Source organism: Azolla caroliniana, unplaced genomic scaffold (assembly GCF_043228905.1).
Source record: "Azolla caroliniana isolate FFs.n. ecotype wild unplaced genomic scaffold, voAzoCaro1.0.p SCAF_4, whole genome shotgun sequence".
Classification (NCBI taxonomy): Eukaryota; Viridiplantae; Streptophyta; class Polypodiopsida; order Salviniales; family Salviniaceae; genus Azolla; species Azolla caroliniana.
Genome location: NW_028230439.1, coordinates 7,966,669 through 7,984,205, shown reverse-complemented (window position 1 = coordinate 7,984,205; position 17,537 = coordinate 7,966,669). Strand labels below are relative to the sequence as shown.

The window sequence follows — 17,537 nt, the reverse complement described above, 5'->3', positions numbered from 1 at the left end:
CATAGAAAGTTAAATCTCTTGACGCTAACTTGTCAAGGAACTCATTTAAAACTTAAAGGTTTGGACTCGGAAACTTCATCTATTGAGTTTTCATTCAACTCACTACTAGCACATTGCAAACCAGTATTTCGCATTCCTATAAGGATCGATTGAGAAAAGAGAGTTAGAAAGAAAGAAAGAAAGAAAGAAAGATATATTAACGTCTTCTAAGGCCAAATTTGGCCCATGAGACAATTGGTTTACAACAAAAGAGTATTTATCCAGTCATCATAACTAAAATAAAATTAAGTAAAAAATAGAACTTAAACTAAAAGAGTTCTAGTAGTGTACAATACGTAGTATACTCGAAAGTGACTATACACTAAGCCTAATTTTATTTCCACCCAAGCCTCTCGAAAAGAAGTGGGGGGTCAAAGGGTCTTGATGTGGGTGTGACCCGTGGTTCCAATGTAGAGAGTGCCCTGGCCATGGCTTCTAGGCGGTGTAGCTCATGTTCCCTTATTCTCAATATTGCTTCCACATCACGTCGAGTTGCTTTGAAACCCGGCACCCGAGGACGTCTGGTTCTTCTCTGGTTTTCTGCCTCATCAATGGAAAGGCCGAGTGGTGCAAGTGTGTCAGCATTCGTTGTCTCCTCCTGTTCCTGAAAAACTTCATTTGTTACATGTTTGTGATCATTAGCAACATTATTGTCAACATTTTGTAACTTATTCTCTCTGTGTTGTTTTAGCTCTAGAATGTATTTGCCTAATTTCTTTATATCTAGAGTATCTAATAGTTTGGGGAGGGTGGGAGACGAACCAAGTATGTCTTGGTATTTTGCCCTTATCTCAGCATAGGTTGGACACTTGCATGTAAAGTGGTACTCATCCTCTATCTCTATGTGACATAACCTACATATCCTTTCCTCCCTAGGGACTCCACTAGTACGGCCATTCTCAATCTCAAGTTGGTGAGATGATATTCTAAGTTGTCCAATGGCAACCCTTAGTGCATGTGGTAAGAATACATCTAGATATTTTGGCCGCATGATAAAACCTAACTCAGAGAAGTGCATGAAGTGTTTCTTATAGTACAACATTTTAGATGGGAGTGGCTCTAGTGGGGTGATCCATTTACACCGAGAGTAAATTTGCCATATTTCTTGGCGTATTACTTTATTGCGGTCCTCATGAGAGATTAAAGTGTTATCACTCGTGTGGTTGTACCTAAGGGGAGGTAGGTTATTAATGTCTAGACCATTCGCAAGAAGCCAACTCACCATCATGCCATACCATGAGCTAGTATAGCCAGACTCATACAATGATCGAGAGGCCTTAAAGGCTTGATGAGATATTCTATCATGTGGTTGGCTATGTATCCTATGAATGAAGACTACAAGTTGAAAAAGTGCCTCTACTAACATTGGGGGTAACGTGAACTCAGCCCTAATAATGTCATGTGGTACAGTCGATTTGCTTCGGAGTTGGCGTGATAGCATCATCACCAATGGTCTCTCTAATTGCGTCCACATGAAAGATGGTAATCCTGGAGCCCAAACCGCTGATGCATACATGAGGGAGGGGGTCACTAATGAGTCAAAGAGCCACCCTTTAGTCCGTGGCTCTTGAAAGTGTGCTTGGTGGCATTATCTCGTGCAACATGCAACATAGAGCTAGAATCATTATCAGCCTTTGATCGTTCAAGCAAACCCTTTACTGGACTTGGAACATTGTACTCCTCAATTGAAAAATATGAGCTACTCAACAAGGCATAAGGGTCAACAGAAATCAAAGAAGCTCTACTCGAAGCGGAAGACATCTAAAAAGCAGCACTTGAGAACCACAAACACGTTACTATAAATGGAGAAAACTCCTTCTCATTTTAGCATCTGCCTTAAAGCAAATTGTTCATATAAGAAAGCAAAAAAAACATATGTAATTTATTTATTATTTATAATCAAGGTATTTTATAGGTTTATTGTCCCCATAATTAATTTTTTGTACGAAGTTTTATTTATTAAAATTACCTTATGTTATATCATTCTTTAGGTTATGTGTAATTAACCTAAATTTTCCAAATTTATTTTCTTTGCAAAATAAAATTTCAGAAAATAGGTATTTATGTTAATTTTTTATTTTCATATGAAGTTCAATTTATTTCCTTTTTTTTTTAAACAATTAATTGTGAAATTTTTATTTATTTTTAAAATAAAAAAATAAGTTACTATATAAAGGGTGGACCTACCCTCATTGTCAACATCACGTGTCAGAAGATCATAAAGCTTAGAGCACAAAGCAAACAAGTCGTCGTTTTAGCCTTCCAAGTCAACACTCATCACCAGCTAGTCATCATGAACAAGGGCAAGAAAGTCACCAAGTATGTCTCCAAATAAAGATTCCAAAAGATGCCTAAAAGATTCCCTAATAATTTCCTTGTTTAAGCATTATTTTTTCTAATGTTATTTTCTTAATTTAGAAACGAAAAACCATGTTTTTAGCCATATTAAAGAGTCGATGATTATAAGAGAACTCGATGGAGTGGATCGAGTTCTCTCATAAAAGCAAGAGAACTTGATGCACTACATCAAGTACTCGTATACTTGCAAGAGAACTCGATGTAGTGCATCAAGTTCTCGTAAACTTGCAAGAGAACTCGATGTAGTGCATCGAGTTCTCTTCCTTTTATAGGAGAACTTGATGCAGTGCATCGAGTTCTCGAGTTCTCGTATACTTTCTATGAGAACAAGATGTAGTTCAACAGATTTGTGTACAAACATATGGGAATCCGATGCAGTGCATGGATTTAACCCAAAAATATGGCAAGATTGGTCATAAAAAGAGTGCTTTTACAAGTTATTGTTTCATAGAATACTCATAGATTAATGATAATTTTTTATGACAAAATTAAGTTATCATGTATTTTTCATATATTTTAGTGTCTTTTAATATAATTTTTACTTATAAACTTGTGTATAATATGACAGTGAGCCACGTCAAAAAGTTCCCTCCTTCAAATTGAAGATTCAATCTTCGCAAAAGCATGAAATGGACAATAATTTAAAAGACATGTCGAGGAAAACATTATTTGAGGCAAGAGGTGACAAAACGTCGAAATCTTCTATCAGAAACACAAAGGGAAAACAAATAATGCTTCCAGAAGAAAACATTAATGAGACTAGAATAAAAATTTATTTAAGATTGGAGTGGAGCTTAGTACATGCGAAGAAGATGGAACCCTACTCATATTTGCGAAGAGTGAAGGAAAAGGAAAGCTTGATCTAGGTAAAACTTTTAACTATGGAAAAGTTTGCAAATCGAGTATGATGATAATGATTCACCGAATATCTATATTGACGTTGAGAGCTCAGGTGGCACAAGGCGTGTACTTGTGGAGAAGGAGAATTTCATTGTAGAATTTAGCCACCCCAAAAGGCTTCAAAAAGATCTACAAACGAAGAGTAATTTAATTGTTGCTCTTCGACCTTATATTATCGGTGAAATGATGACGAAACAAGACGAGACGCCACCAAAGTAGTCTCGAAAGTCTAAACCAGAGTAGAAAAAATACCAGAAAAGACAAAAACTTGAGGAGGAAGAAGTCGAACTTCACGAATTTTCAGAGGGGGAAGAGGAACTGGAGGTTGTCCCTCCAGGTGGTCAGATCTCCTCTAGTGTACTAACTTCTGAACAAAATAAAATTCGAGAAAATATCGCTAAGAAGAAGTTGTGGAAGGGTCAACTCTTCCATCTTCCCATCACATCTATTCATCGCCCACCTATAGACCCCGTAATAGGGAGAAGACCGCTTGAAATAAGAGAACCACATTCGGTGCACGTCCAGAACTTGAAGAGTAAGATGAAAATTAATCCACATGCAACTATTGTGCCATTTTTGGTTATGGTCGACACTGACCAATGTCCAACAGTTGCGGATTTCATGTATAGTTCAGGGGACAACTAAACTTACTACGTCATTGGAGGTTCCCATTCAGCAGAAGCGAGGAGACAACTTGTGAAGGAGTATCCACTAACACCATTCTTCAATTATGATGAATGTAAAGTTTACGTCGGACTTACACACGAGGAGGCCAAGTTGTTGGCTTGGAACCATAACAATGACAACGATTATCGACAGAAGATGTCATCGATTGAAAGAATTTGATTCTTTCATTATGAATATCTTGATACATTGAAAAGATATGGTTCCAAACTCCATCCTAGTTTGCGCCGACAATGTTTGCTTGAAGTTTGGGATAGCTGTCAATGAAAGCATGAAATTGGAAGGCTTAAGAAAGTATGGTTCGTGGTTTCAACTGGCATTTCGAATTAGCAAGGTCTGGGATTTATAAGACAAAATCTTTTCAATGTGGGAGCATAATGAAATAAAAGGTCAACGGACAAAGAAAGCCAAATTAGACCCTCATGTAGAGATAAAGGCAAAGTCACAAAAGAGTGACTTGATTATTGAAGACTTGCATGAAGATATGAAGCTCTTGCCATGGCGGTGGCTACAAGGAATCAAGGACGACAGATTGTTAAATCTGTGCTTTCTCAAGTGGTGGCAAAAGAGTTTTCTTTAGATGAGATGGTCACAGAATTCCAAAAGTAAGTATATTTCAAGAGTTGATGATGAAGAAGCTATGCTTGCCGACATAGGAAGAAGTTTCTATTTCTTCTTTAGCCACAAAGTATATATGAAAATTCAAGAGTTGATGATGAAGAAGCTATGCTTGCCGACATAGGAAGAAGTTGAACATGCATGCCCGGTAACTTCATCGTACAAGGCTTTGGAAGAATTATTTAGAGAATGGGTAAGTGTAATTGTAGTTTTAGCTATGTTGTAATACTTGGTATTTTGTTGTTTTAAGTGCTTTTGTTATAATATTTCCTAATAGAGTTAATAATTGCAGAAACCACCTCGTTCGAAGAAAATAGGTGATACTAATGAAGGCATTCCAAGTACTTGGAAAGAGCTAAATACAAGAAGAGGATGACGAAAGGGAAAGAGCTAGATGTGGTTGAGGATTCGGAGACCATTAAAAGTGTTTTGCACAGGGTTGATCCTTTTTTACAATTGCACTATAGTGTGTTCAATGGGGAAATGGCTAATATACTTAGCACATTACCGAAAAGGCACTACACATTGTTAATCGCAGACATTCCATACGGATTCTGCGTCACAGGTTCTATGTATGACGATGTGCCTTTCAAATATCCCCAAATAGAAAAAATGGTGAAAGACTTTGCAGAGTTGACCCTTGTACCGTTGTGGCGAATTGTGATTTTTCACAGCATGGGTCAATCTTTATATGTAACAACTGTATTGAAGTCACGTTGTGATGCTACCGAACATATGCATTGGTAAGTTATAGTATTAAGATTGTTTAAATATGTTGCAAAAACTTTACAATGTAATAATGGTAACATTGAATGTGTGAATTTCACAGGATCAAAATGAATATCACACATAGTCCGGGCAAACGGATGGTTAGTGTGGTAGAGCATATCTGTATTGGTTACTACGACTCAATCACAAAGAAGAAGGTCTGGGCACATATGAATGAAAGGAACGTCGTCAATTACATCATGTGCCCCACCGTGACAAAAAAAGTTGTGTCATATACCCGGTGAGAAGAGTTTAGTTAACCCTTACCAAAAACCGCAAAGATTGATCAACCGCCTAATCGAGCTCTTCTCTAACCCAGATGATTGGGTGCTAGATTTGTTCTCTGGCACAGGTATAGTGCATAACTTTATTGACATGTTTGGATTATAGTATATGGACGTTATTGTGGTTTGTGTTAAAGGTTAGGGAATGCAATTTGACATGCTTTATGAATTCAAGTACTACAAGAGCATGTGTGCTAAAGATGTTTAGGAATTCTGTTGCGCTAGAGAAGGACTCTGAACAAGTCAACTTCATCAAAATGCGGATCCAAGGTATCTGGGATTGTCCAAATCAAGACTAATAAGTTGGAGCTAAGCATATAAACAAAATTGAAATATTCTAATTAGCATCTCGAGAACCAATGGAGTCAATTGATGAAGAAGCAAGGGATCCTGTTAACTTGGAATACTTTGTCGTGAAGATTTTCGGCAATGGTGTGAAAATCACATAAGATGTACGAAATCAAGTGTCAATCATATAAAACAATAATAGTGAATATACTAATTCTAAGTAAGTTTAATATCTTAGCACAAAAGACGAAGATCTTAAAGAGATGCACTTTACTACATAAGAAACGGACATCTAAGTGTCAACTTATGTGGGTAAGAAGTTGCGAAAGAAAAAGAGAAAATTGTGAGATATCCCACATAGACAGGACGCACAAGGCTCTCCCCATATATAAGGTAGAGCAAAAGTCATTATCTTTGTGTCTATGTGTAGAGCATAGAGAGTTTAAGGTAACTTGAACTAAGAGTGGAGGTGACCTAGCCACTCGTAAGGGTTTTGGCCAACCAAAACGGAATTGGACGGTAACCGGCCATCGACATCTGGCGGCAACAGCATCCAACGACCAAGTAAATAAATATATATATATATCACATATATATACACAAGGAGGATTCAAACCTTCCACCTCCTAGTTAAGAGTCAATAGGCTTACCACTAAGCCATGACATTTAGTTGAATTTATATTTCTATCATTGTACTTTTACATGGAAATTCTCATACATGAGAGCTAAAATGAGTGACATGGTTATCATGCACCACATGTAATACATGAGCGTCAAATGGCAAACATGCATTTTATGCATGTCGTGTACCCTCACATGCATCATATGCATGAGAGCATCTATAAAAGAAGGGATGAAAAAGAAGAAGGGTTAGGCTCTTTTGGTTATGAAATTAAGAAGAAGAAAATTCGTTATCGAATTGATCGTGTAACTTGTTTCTTAAATCTAAAGATAAAGGTTCAATCAATCTCTCTCAATCTAAAGTCAAACGTTTAATCTCAATTTCTCTCTTTCCCAATCTATCTTAAATACTTTCTCACTAAAGCTTGTACCAACTCCGAATCCTTTCGGTCTAGAACCCCGGCGGTTCCGCCTCGCAATCCGCACCTAGTGACGGATCTTCACGACAACGTTACAGAGTTTGAACACTTAAATTCAACTGCTTGTACCGAAAACGCCAATGAGAATTATCTACAACAACCAACTGGTCCAGAAGATCCCATCATTCCAAACTTGTTGATAGATTAATTGCACATGGTTCAATGTAATTGAACATGAGGAATTTGGAACTCATTGACTTTAATAGTGCAAGCTATGATTTGGTTACTTAACTATTTCATTCGAATATATAGTCTAGTTTGATGTCATTTTAAGTTGTGTCGTATATTTCTTAAGTACATATGTTGTTGTTTAGCTTTATATGGATACATGCATGAGTCAATCGTTCGATAAATGCATAAATCGTTGGTACATATGTTACAGTGTCTGTGTTTAACAATCAATAGAAAGGCATAACTCTATCAAATAGGAAGGCAAAATTTATAATCCTTTATTGTATATGTTCTTGACCTTTACCTCTCTTGGAATATAGTATATATATTGTTGATATCATTGCTAAATGTATAGACTTGATTATAGTTGTTGAACTTTGACACTCTAAAAATCATCGATAGTAGTGCGACTTGAGACAAAAGTATAGTGAGTGGAACTTTACGATCTTAGACTCTCTTGGACTGTTAGATAGTATGACTTAATCTTAGATAGTCGAAGGGACTTTGTTATCTTAGACTCTCTCAAAATGTTAGATAGTATGACGTTAGACATAAAGTATAAGTTGTGCAACTTCGAGTTTAATAGAAATTGGCAAGTTTATGTATAATTTAATCTTCATTCAATTTTCTTGGAATCAATTGCTTGTAATGATTGGACAGTGACTAGAATGCGAGAGTTTCTAACGGCATTTTAGGTGTCATGTGTTTCACCCTAAACCGCAAAAACCCTTGTTTTAGATGTCTTTCATATTTGAAACCTCTAGAAATGCTCTCACTGATGTAGAATGAGGATAAATCCAATAAATGTTCCATGGATTTTCAGTTATTACCTAAGAATTGGGTAGATAAACATGACTGAGTGAATATAAGACTATTGGTTTTATTGTCATGAAATGTTACACTTAAGAAATCCATCATATTTTAAGAATAGATGTACGCATGCGCATACCTTTATGTAAAAGTCTGACAAAATTCGGCAATTCTTAACGGCTCAACCAGTCATGAAAATGAGAATACGACATATTACTTGTTTCAAATGTCATGGTGTTCAACGTCGTTGCGCATGGTGGTTTCCATTAATGATATATTGTTGAAAGAACCAACCTTTGAAGTATTTTCTTCCAATTGATTGATTGACATGGGGAAGCATGCCACGCGAAGCCTTTATAGGAAAAAACGAGGGCCATATGGTGTTTCCATCAACAAGATGTTTGGAGTGAGCTTCAAGGGATAAATATTTTGAGTTCCTTGCATTCTGGGACAACTTTCTCTCATGGCTATGGTCTTAGAAATCAATGTACGGGAACAATGGCTACGAGTTCCTCTTAACCCACTAAATTTCATACAAAGACAACACTAAGACCTTATTGCACCCATCATTTCACAAACACCTGTTAGCGCATATGTTCGCATCTCTAATTTAAGGCTTTACACGTTCTCTTCAATGATTCTACATAAAGACCATAGTAGCGGTGTGCGACAACGCATTGTCACGAACATATGTTGCCTACACAGGAACCTTCGTGAGCTTCTACCATATTATTATTAAGAAGAAGAAGAAGAAGAAGAAGAAGTTAAATTCTATCTCCTCTTCTGCGCAGGAACCCCCTCCTCTACTAAATCCACAGATAAATATATGAATTATAAATATAAATAAATCCCTGCTCCCTGTTATAAAACCCTAGACCAGATCCCGGCCCCAGCACCTGAAGCAGACAACGTCGTCGCTGCCATGGCTCGTGATAGCTGTTTGACGAGAGTGGTTGCAGGAGTAGCCATGGGAGGAGCTGTCGGCGGTGCCATCGGTATGTACATCTTTATCTTTTTCTCTGTTTTCTTTTCTATTCTTATAACGATATTACATATATAGAAAGATAGAGAGTGAGAGGGTAGAAGTAATCAGGAAACATGACAGTTTCTCTTTGCGTGGATGAAGAAATAGGAAATTATGAGGAAATCAAATACAAATTTGTAGGAAATTTGGAGAAAATTTACATATTTCCATCGTTTTGGGTTCTCTTTCCATAGTTTTTTCCGGTTTCATAGTTCGCAAAATTAAACTCAACCAGCATTGTAATGAATGACATATTTGTCTTTCCCGAACAAAACAGAATTGCAGAAAATATGAAATTATGGAAATTACATAACGCTAATGCAGAATATGCATCCCTCTCCAAGAGAGATGAACACCAGTGGATTTGTGCACCTGGAAGAAACATTTAATTTATTTTTTTGCAGTACGCATTCTGTAACTTCAAAGTTGAAAGACCAGATTTTTATATGTAGTTTACGTATTTTATGACCTTACCACCAAACTAAATGGGTGACAAAATTTGAATAGGATTTGTAGCACGAATCACGTCTATCAAAACACTGTAGGACGATATATGTTCATCAATCTTGAATGGAATGATGTTGAAAGTTTGAATTGTTCTGGTAGAAGAGAGACAGAGACAAAAAAAAGGTTGAGAAAGATAGAGAAATAGAAAATTAATCATGTGTGTGCATATTGAGGTAGCAAAATGCTTTGGTTACAGCATGTAATGTATGTATGTACATATATATGTTTACTAAATTTTAATTATGTTTATGTATGCATGTTATATTTTATTTATATATCTGTATAGTATATTTATATTTTATATGTTGTTTACTATATATCTTTTATAATATTTGAAACAAGAAAACCTATAGATGATGTTTTGATCTTAGGTTTTATTTTAGGTTTCTGGGAAATTTAGTTTTTTCAAAGCGTGATTGTTTTGTAGTCTTTGGGGAGAGTCTCATATCTAAATCTGCTTGAAAGTAATTAAGCTTTTATAATCTGGAACTAGACAAAAGTGGAGAAAGAATGCTTCAGTTATATCTCTAATGCATGGTTGGATCTGATTACTTTTGTGTTTTTCTTTTCCACCTCCCTCAAGTGATGGTTACTGGTTTCTTGTCAGAAGAGTCTTTAATTGCTGATTATTTGTGTATTTTTACTTGCAGGTGCAGTCTATGGAACATTTGAAGCTGTTAGATATAAGGTATGGATTTATGAGTTATATCATGTTAGGATTGGAAATGTTTCGTATTCTCTTTTTAAGCAGACGGCAAAATGGCATAAATGTTTGACATTGCTAGAGACCTGTCTGTCTGTTCATATATTGGTAGGTGTTTGTAACTTTCAAAGAACATGCTTGTTTGCTGTTCATAATCTGGTTACTGTGTAAAAGTGTTATTCGATGTGCTAGTCTTTGCTGCAACAATATACAAAGACATCAATTGTAGTCTTTGAATGCCGTTTTTTATGACTTCTTCATCTTAAGACCTTCTTAATTACCCTTTGCAATGAAATGGATCCGGCAATGTTGATCAAGATATTCCTTCATTGTATAGGTTGATGATCTCTAGATAATCACGATTTCTAGAGTACATGCTTGTTTGCTTTTAGTAATCAGGTTGTGGTGTTACAAGATTGACGTCAAAGTCAATATGCTTATCTCAGGTTTGTATGATATCCTCACTGGTATGAACTCAAATGTGTTGTTATGCATGATGGGAAAATATGTTTACTTTAAAATTTATGCTAAGGTTATTTTATTTATTAAATGCACTGCTTTAAACACAGCAGAAGAAATGCACTGCATTGAAAAAAGAGCTCCAAGTGGTTGCAGCCTATTGCATTTTCCATACCATCAGGTTAAGACTGCATATTTTCTATTGATTTTGTAGGTCCCAGGACTGCTCAAACTACGGGTCATAGGACAAAACACTCTTGGTAGTGCTGCTATATTTGGTCTTTTTCTGGGAGCAGGAAGTCTCATTCATTGTGGTAAAAGCTACTGATAATGGACAACTGATTTTGTCTTGTTACTTGTGTATAAGTAATACAAGAAGGTTTTTTCTTTGCCCTTTACACTTGTTATTATAAATGTGCTACCTAGCTACACAATTGAGAAAGGTTTAAGTTAAAAGAGAATAAGATCCGAATAAGAATGTACAAGCAATCTTCTCAATTTTATAGTAGTTTTGGTTGTGATTCACGAGAATGCTTGTTGAATTAAAAGCTATTCTGTTTGTTTAATTAAAAGCCGTTGTGAAAGGATATTCTTCGTATCTTGAGGTCCAACAATGGAGTGAACATTGTAACTTTATATTCTCTCTTAATGGGGCAATTTAAATGATGTATTATCTCTTTGCACGCTCTTTAGATGTCCTATTGAAATTTTAGCCATGATCAAAATAATCTACCTTACTTTGTGCTCTAGCTGCTGAGATGTCATCTCGCATATAATGTGACCTATCATGATGTGATATGTCATTCAAGTATGTGAAGTATCATATCTTTATTGTAATGATAACATGATCATACTATTTTCTCAGAAGTCTTCTGGGACTGAACATATGACAACTGCGCAGTCTGATGAAGACTATTTAGGCATTTCAATTCTATGTTGGAATAATGTTTCTAATGCAAAAATAGTGTGAAGTTGACATACACAAATAAGTTTGATGTGTGCATGGTTCTTATTGTTAAAGGATGCAAATGAATGTAATGAGTTCATCGAAAATATTTAGAAACGAAGGAGAGATGATATCATATGGATAAACTAGATTCTTCATCATGGCATTCAAATGATAAAACATTGTTCAAGAGTAACAAGCATATATTTAGATTTATGATATGCTATTAAATTTGAATATATAGACATCTATAAAATTTTATAATAATAGGTTTATTTTCCTAGATCGTGTAGGTACACCACGGTCCACACCATAGTATAACATATACATAACATAATCCAAGGCTTTGGTCATCATTTGATAAAAACAATAAAAATAAAATATTTCTAAATTAATGTCAAATTATTTATTTTACAATATGGGAGATAAAACATGATTAAGAGAGGCATTTACAAATCCATGAGTTTTATGTTTGCGCTTAATTTGGCACTTCTTAGTGTCAAATTATATTTTTATTAGCTATCAATTTCACTCTTGGTAATGTGAAAAATGAGTCAATTTTGTAAAACCATGGGTTTCATAGTAACTGAATCCTTGTATAATCTGAAAAATAAAAACATCAAGAGTTTTAAGCAAATACCCATATCTTGCCCGTTAGAGCATATGTGTCATACTGTTGTGCTTTCCTGCTATGTGATATATTTATGGATTGAGTAAACTTGATATATGAAATCTACTATAGCATAGTCATGTCAAGTGTGATATTGTGTCTAGAATAGGAAGATGATCCATTTTAATTAAAACCTTTGCTCCTTTAGATAATCCCCATCAATTTTAACCATTGATACAGTTCCTTGTACCTCTCGTTTGACTTGGGCATATCCTCGTACTTCTTTTGCTTAGCACCATCTGATCCAAACTAGATTGCATACCATCCACCGTCTTTGCTTTTTCTAATTAATAAACCATCATACTCCAATTGGCCTTGTACCCACCGTTATCAATACTTGTGTACCTTCTCCATATAGTTCTTTCCTCAATGTACGTGCCGTTAATAACAACCCTTTTTAGCTTTTGCATGGTTCTCATGTGCCATTCTTCCAACTTAAATTTCTTTCTTTAGCAACCTGCACATAGGTTTAGCAATATGAATGTAGTGCAAAATTCAAAAGTGTTAAAACACACAAATGCCCATCCACAAGAATCTTTGATTTCGTAAATATGTATAGACATCCCTTTTGAAAATGTCAAATGTGCATTGTCTAGCTTTATTAGTGTCCTCTTACTATCCTTGATGTGCTTTGACACAAACCATTTACACTTTTTGACAATGACTTCAACTTTCACTTCCTCCAAGCAATCCTTTATTAGAATTTCATTTGAAAATAGCATAGCAATTTTAGGGATATAATCCCTCAGCACTTATTCATGGTTTTCATCATGTTTGCTACAAAGTTAGTAGGTTAGCTTTGGTATGTCATGCCCCTATTTATATATTCTCACTATCATTCATGTGTTTTAACAAAAACTATTTACATCGTTTTTTGTTGATGACTTCATCCTTCCCTTCCTCCAAGCAACCCTTTATTAGAATTTCATCCAAAGCTAGCATGGTGATTTTGGGAAAAATACATTGCGTTAACACTTTATTCATAGTGTTCATCATGTGTGCCTCAACCTAGGAATATTGTTCTCACCCTCGCCCACAACGAGGAGGTCAATGTGAAATCTCACATATTTAGGAAGACACTTGCTTGTACAAATGCCTCCTTCAAAGTTGATGGAAGCAACAAAAGCTTCCAAAGTATGAGTGCACCCTGCCAAGTGTCGACAATGGAATTCAATAAAGGTGAAGAGCTAAAGTTGATGGGCACTTCTATGGTATGCCAAATGTAGAAGAGTATCAACAATGGTCAAACCAAAGCAAAGCTAAGATACATGAATATCAACAACACTTGCACATTGAGAAGATAAGGCCCATTACCATTCAAGAAAGCAAGAGATTGATGGTGCCCATGTGACCCTCGTTGAAGAGAATATCGATGTTGTCAAACAACAACCCCAAGCAATTATGACATGCTTCTAAGAGATGGAAGCTTGCCTCATGGCCAATGCCATGAATGTGACCTACTCATATCAACATGCAACATTATGTAACCTACCTCTAAGAGATGGAAGCTTGCCTCATGGCCAACATCGTGAATGTGACCTAATCCAATCACCATGCACCATTATGTAACTTTCACTCAATATTACCACAACAGTTGTGCGGTTCCAAGAATTTCAATTGGTCATCACACCAAGTGCGCCATACTGTTAGAAGAATGCCAACCAAAGCTATTTTGGGTGGAAGACAAGGCCCATGTAGCAACACTCAAAATGTTGTTGCACTAGATAGGGGAAAATATAAAGACTAAAGCAAGACTATCAACAACCAACACCATCATAAAGAGAGTGAGCCAACATGACCAATAAGACTCACATGCCACTCATTATGGCCATCGCAGATGTATAACAAAGCGTCCATCAAAAATGTGAAAGTCCACCTACTCTATGTTGACAAAGAGAATCAATAGGTCATTGACAAAGTGGTGTACTTTTTGAAATTGGACAAAGTAGCAAAATTCCAACCTGAGATTGATGCCAACTACACCAAGCTTTTCATGATCTCTTGCCAATACTCAAATGTGTCGTCTCGTCCTAGCTAAGAGTTGCATGATGTTGAAAGATGTTTTGCTATTTGGGGCTAACTCGAGAGACAAAACACCACCAACTCGTGAGAATCCAATTGGTCTAGGTGAGTAAAATATACCCACCAATGGTGTGACTCCCCAAACAATTACTTAGTTGGCAAGACATTGTCTAAATCACAACTTTTGACACTTACAAGGTGAATGGCTCAACACTTTTGTCTTCCTTTTTTTATTAGCTCACGACTATTGAGGCAAAATCCCAAGGGCGTGCCAAGTATTAGTTGGACCAAATAACAAGATCATCTCTTTCCCATAGCAGGCATACCAACTCATCCATACATGCTAACGCCCATGCCTTGTCTCCATCCACAAACATTTCTTCCATGGTTATGAGACAAGATTTTGGGCTAGAAGGCTCATCGACTACACATGTTTTGGTGTAAAGAAGTTCCAAAGTTCGAGTACCACACCTCTAATGTAGCACTCCACCACATTGACCACAATTGAGTTTGATTCCTGCCACATTTGTCAACCCTAACACACACACACACACACACACACACACTCTCTCTCTCTCTCTCTCATGTGTGTGTGTGTGTGTGTTAGAACGTGCACTTGTCAACTCTCATCCTTCGTTATTAATTAAAGCTCTCGAGTATAAGAAGCAACTTACGAGCTCCGAGTGCACTAGTCGTAAAAGTTTGGATTTTGGTGTTGGAGCTCGTAATACATGTATGTATGTATGTATGTAATAGATATGTTATGTATGCATGTATATAGTTCAGTGAAAAGACAAGGCTATTTTTGGAAGGGTTGGAATATAAGAGGACCATTTCTGTAGTTTTCCCAAAGACAAGAAGAATAAGAACAGAAGTGCGTTTGTTCGTCATTTCATGGGCCTTCCCCATTCCCATGTTTTCACTGTCGGAGCTCTAGCACATACATCGGCCACCACATCCTTCCATGCCTCAAGGAGTCCACTCTTTCTCAGGTAAGCACTTCTGCTTTCCAACACGCATTCCAGTGCTTCAAATCAGATCTAACCTCACCCGCTTTCCTTTCTTTCGTCTCGTACGCACTATGTTTGCCCGATTTTTACCCTCTGGGTTCAAGATTTCGAAACACATTTTTTTCCCTTGATTCTTCTTAGCAATGTGAGTAGAATGTGTTACCCGTACATCTCGTACGGGTGATTGATAAGTGTGATAAGTGAGGGTGAAAAATGTAATGTGTTGATATGTATGTGTAATGTTATATGATTATGAGTGTGAATGTAAGTGTGAGTGTGGTTGATACAAAGAGGTGTGAGTGAGTGACCACGCTAGGAAGACTAAGGCAATTATTTGTGAGATGTATATATATGATGTAACATGTATCTGAATGTATCTATTCATTTTGATCTATCCCTTCCACTGGATTTTATGTCATTTGTTGATTTCTTCCTCCTGTTTGAAGAGGGAATATCACGTGATATTGTAGCCGGAAAAATCATGGAAAAAGGTTTCAGAGAAGGCACGTGTGAAAATTTGAGCAAGAAACAGATAATGTGAAAGTTGTTGCAGAAGCTTTCTGTGACAATTGTAGCAGTCAACTCATCCGTGAATTGAAGCAGAAAATGTATTTGATAATTATGTAGAAGTGACATGTAAATATCAGTTTCATATTTATGGTGACATGTCTAGAGCATTAAGTCCACATCCAAATTGTCGACAATGTGTAACATCAATCAACCAAACAAGCATTAAAGTATCTCACTTAGAGTCAAAATCTAGCCCGCTGGGGGCATTGCTATGTGTATGCCCATGAATGGGAACTATAGTCTTTAAATCCTAAAGTGGCTAGAATGGGGACACCATATGGGAAGGGGTTTAGCATACGCTGTCTAAGATGTTGATGCTAGGATGCATATGAATGCACATGAAGCTGCCATTCTAGTTCCGATTGTTCATTGATTATGCAAACATTCATCAGCTTGTAATATGATGATCAAGTTGGTGGTTATAATAATGTAGGCCACATTAATAATCAAGGTTGAAATCCTGAGCTCTTTGGAGTAATGATCAGGGAGTGTAAAAGTCTTACAAGACCAACTGAGGCGTATGATACTAACATGAGCCATGAACGAGAACATGTACATACCCAGGAAAAAGGAGTTATCCCTTATATCTCTAGTGGTGCCAAGTTATGCACTAGAACATTTGCATATCTATGGAAAGGGAACTTCCCCCAAGATTTCCAGTGGTGCCAACTTCCTAGATCTACATCATAAAAAATGAAAGCGGGAGGCAATAGCTAGGGAAGCCAGTGTACTTGAGTAGATGCAGGGTTTAAGAGCATTTGAATGGTTGGTTATGCCAGTGTACTTGAGTAGGTGCAGGATTAAAAAGCGTTTGAATGGTTGATGATAAGTGCGGTATATTTGCATGTGCTCTTATTAAGAAAATATAGGACACTGGTGATTATGCATGTTGGTTATGCCTGTGGACTTGAGTAGGTGCAGGGTTAAGAACATTTGAATGGTTGATGATGGGTATGGTATATTTGCATGTGCTCTTATTAAGCAAATTTAGGACAATGGTGGTTGAAAGGAGGATGGAAACCTGTGGGGGAGTATAGAAATCTGTAATGATGGCCTTTCTGGATTATTGTGATGGCTATATTATCTTTCTTTTTTGCATGTACAACCTTAATATAATATTTAAAAGTAAATAATTTCTAATGGTTTTAAGGGAGTAATTAATCTCATTCAAGGAGACAAAAATATCCGTTGAAACACTGGTAATGTAGCAAGGCTCTTGCTATAATAGCGTTGTGTGGGTTGCAACCAAGGTACAAACTTAGGCAATATTGGGTGGTATGGGGCGCCAATGTTGTTTAAGATCCATCTCAATTCCATTGCTCAGGGATGGTTGGTAGGAAAAGTGCCCTTATTCCATTTCTTTCAGTTATTTGCTTTATTGTTAGTGTATCCTTGAGGTTTTTTACAATATAGGTTGGATCATCCATTATTTCGATGGTTCTAATAACAAACAAGAAGTGGCCACGCTGGGTCATGCTTATTAGAATTTGACTGGATATGTTTCATGTTCATTGCCATAGTTCAAATGAAATAGCAGGATCTTTTCCGTGCTAAATTGCAGGCTTCATCACATTGTAAAGTGATGCATATTATTATAAGATGTATC

At 36.5% G+C, this 17,537-nt stretch overlaps 1 protein-coding gene across 1 annotated transcript; it reads left to right on the top strand.

Annotated features, from left to right (window-relative positions):
* Positions 1 to 8,785: 8,785 nt before the first annotated feature.
* LOC147865024 (reactive oxygen species modulator-like protein) lies at positions 8,786 to 11,399 on the top strand. Its single transcript, XM_087317723.1, has 3 exons — positions 8,786 to 9,015; positions 10,202 to 10,239; positions 10,928 to 11,399. Exons 1-3 carry the CDS (start codon positions 8,943 to 8,945, stop codon positions 11,039 to 11,041), a joined length of 225 nt encoding a protein of 74 aa, XP_087173849.1. The 5' UTR covers positions 8,786 to 8,942; the 3' UTR covers positions 11,042 to 11,399.
* Positions 11,400 to 17,537: the final 6,138 nt, after the last annotated feature.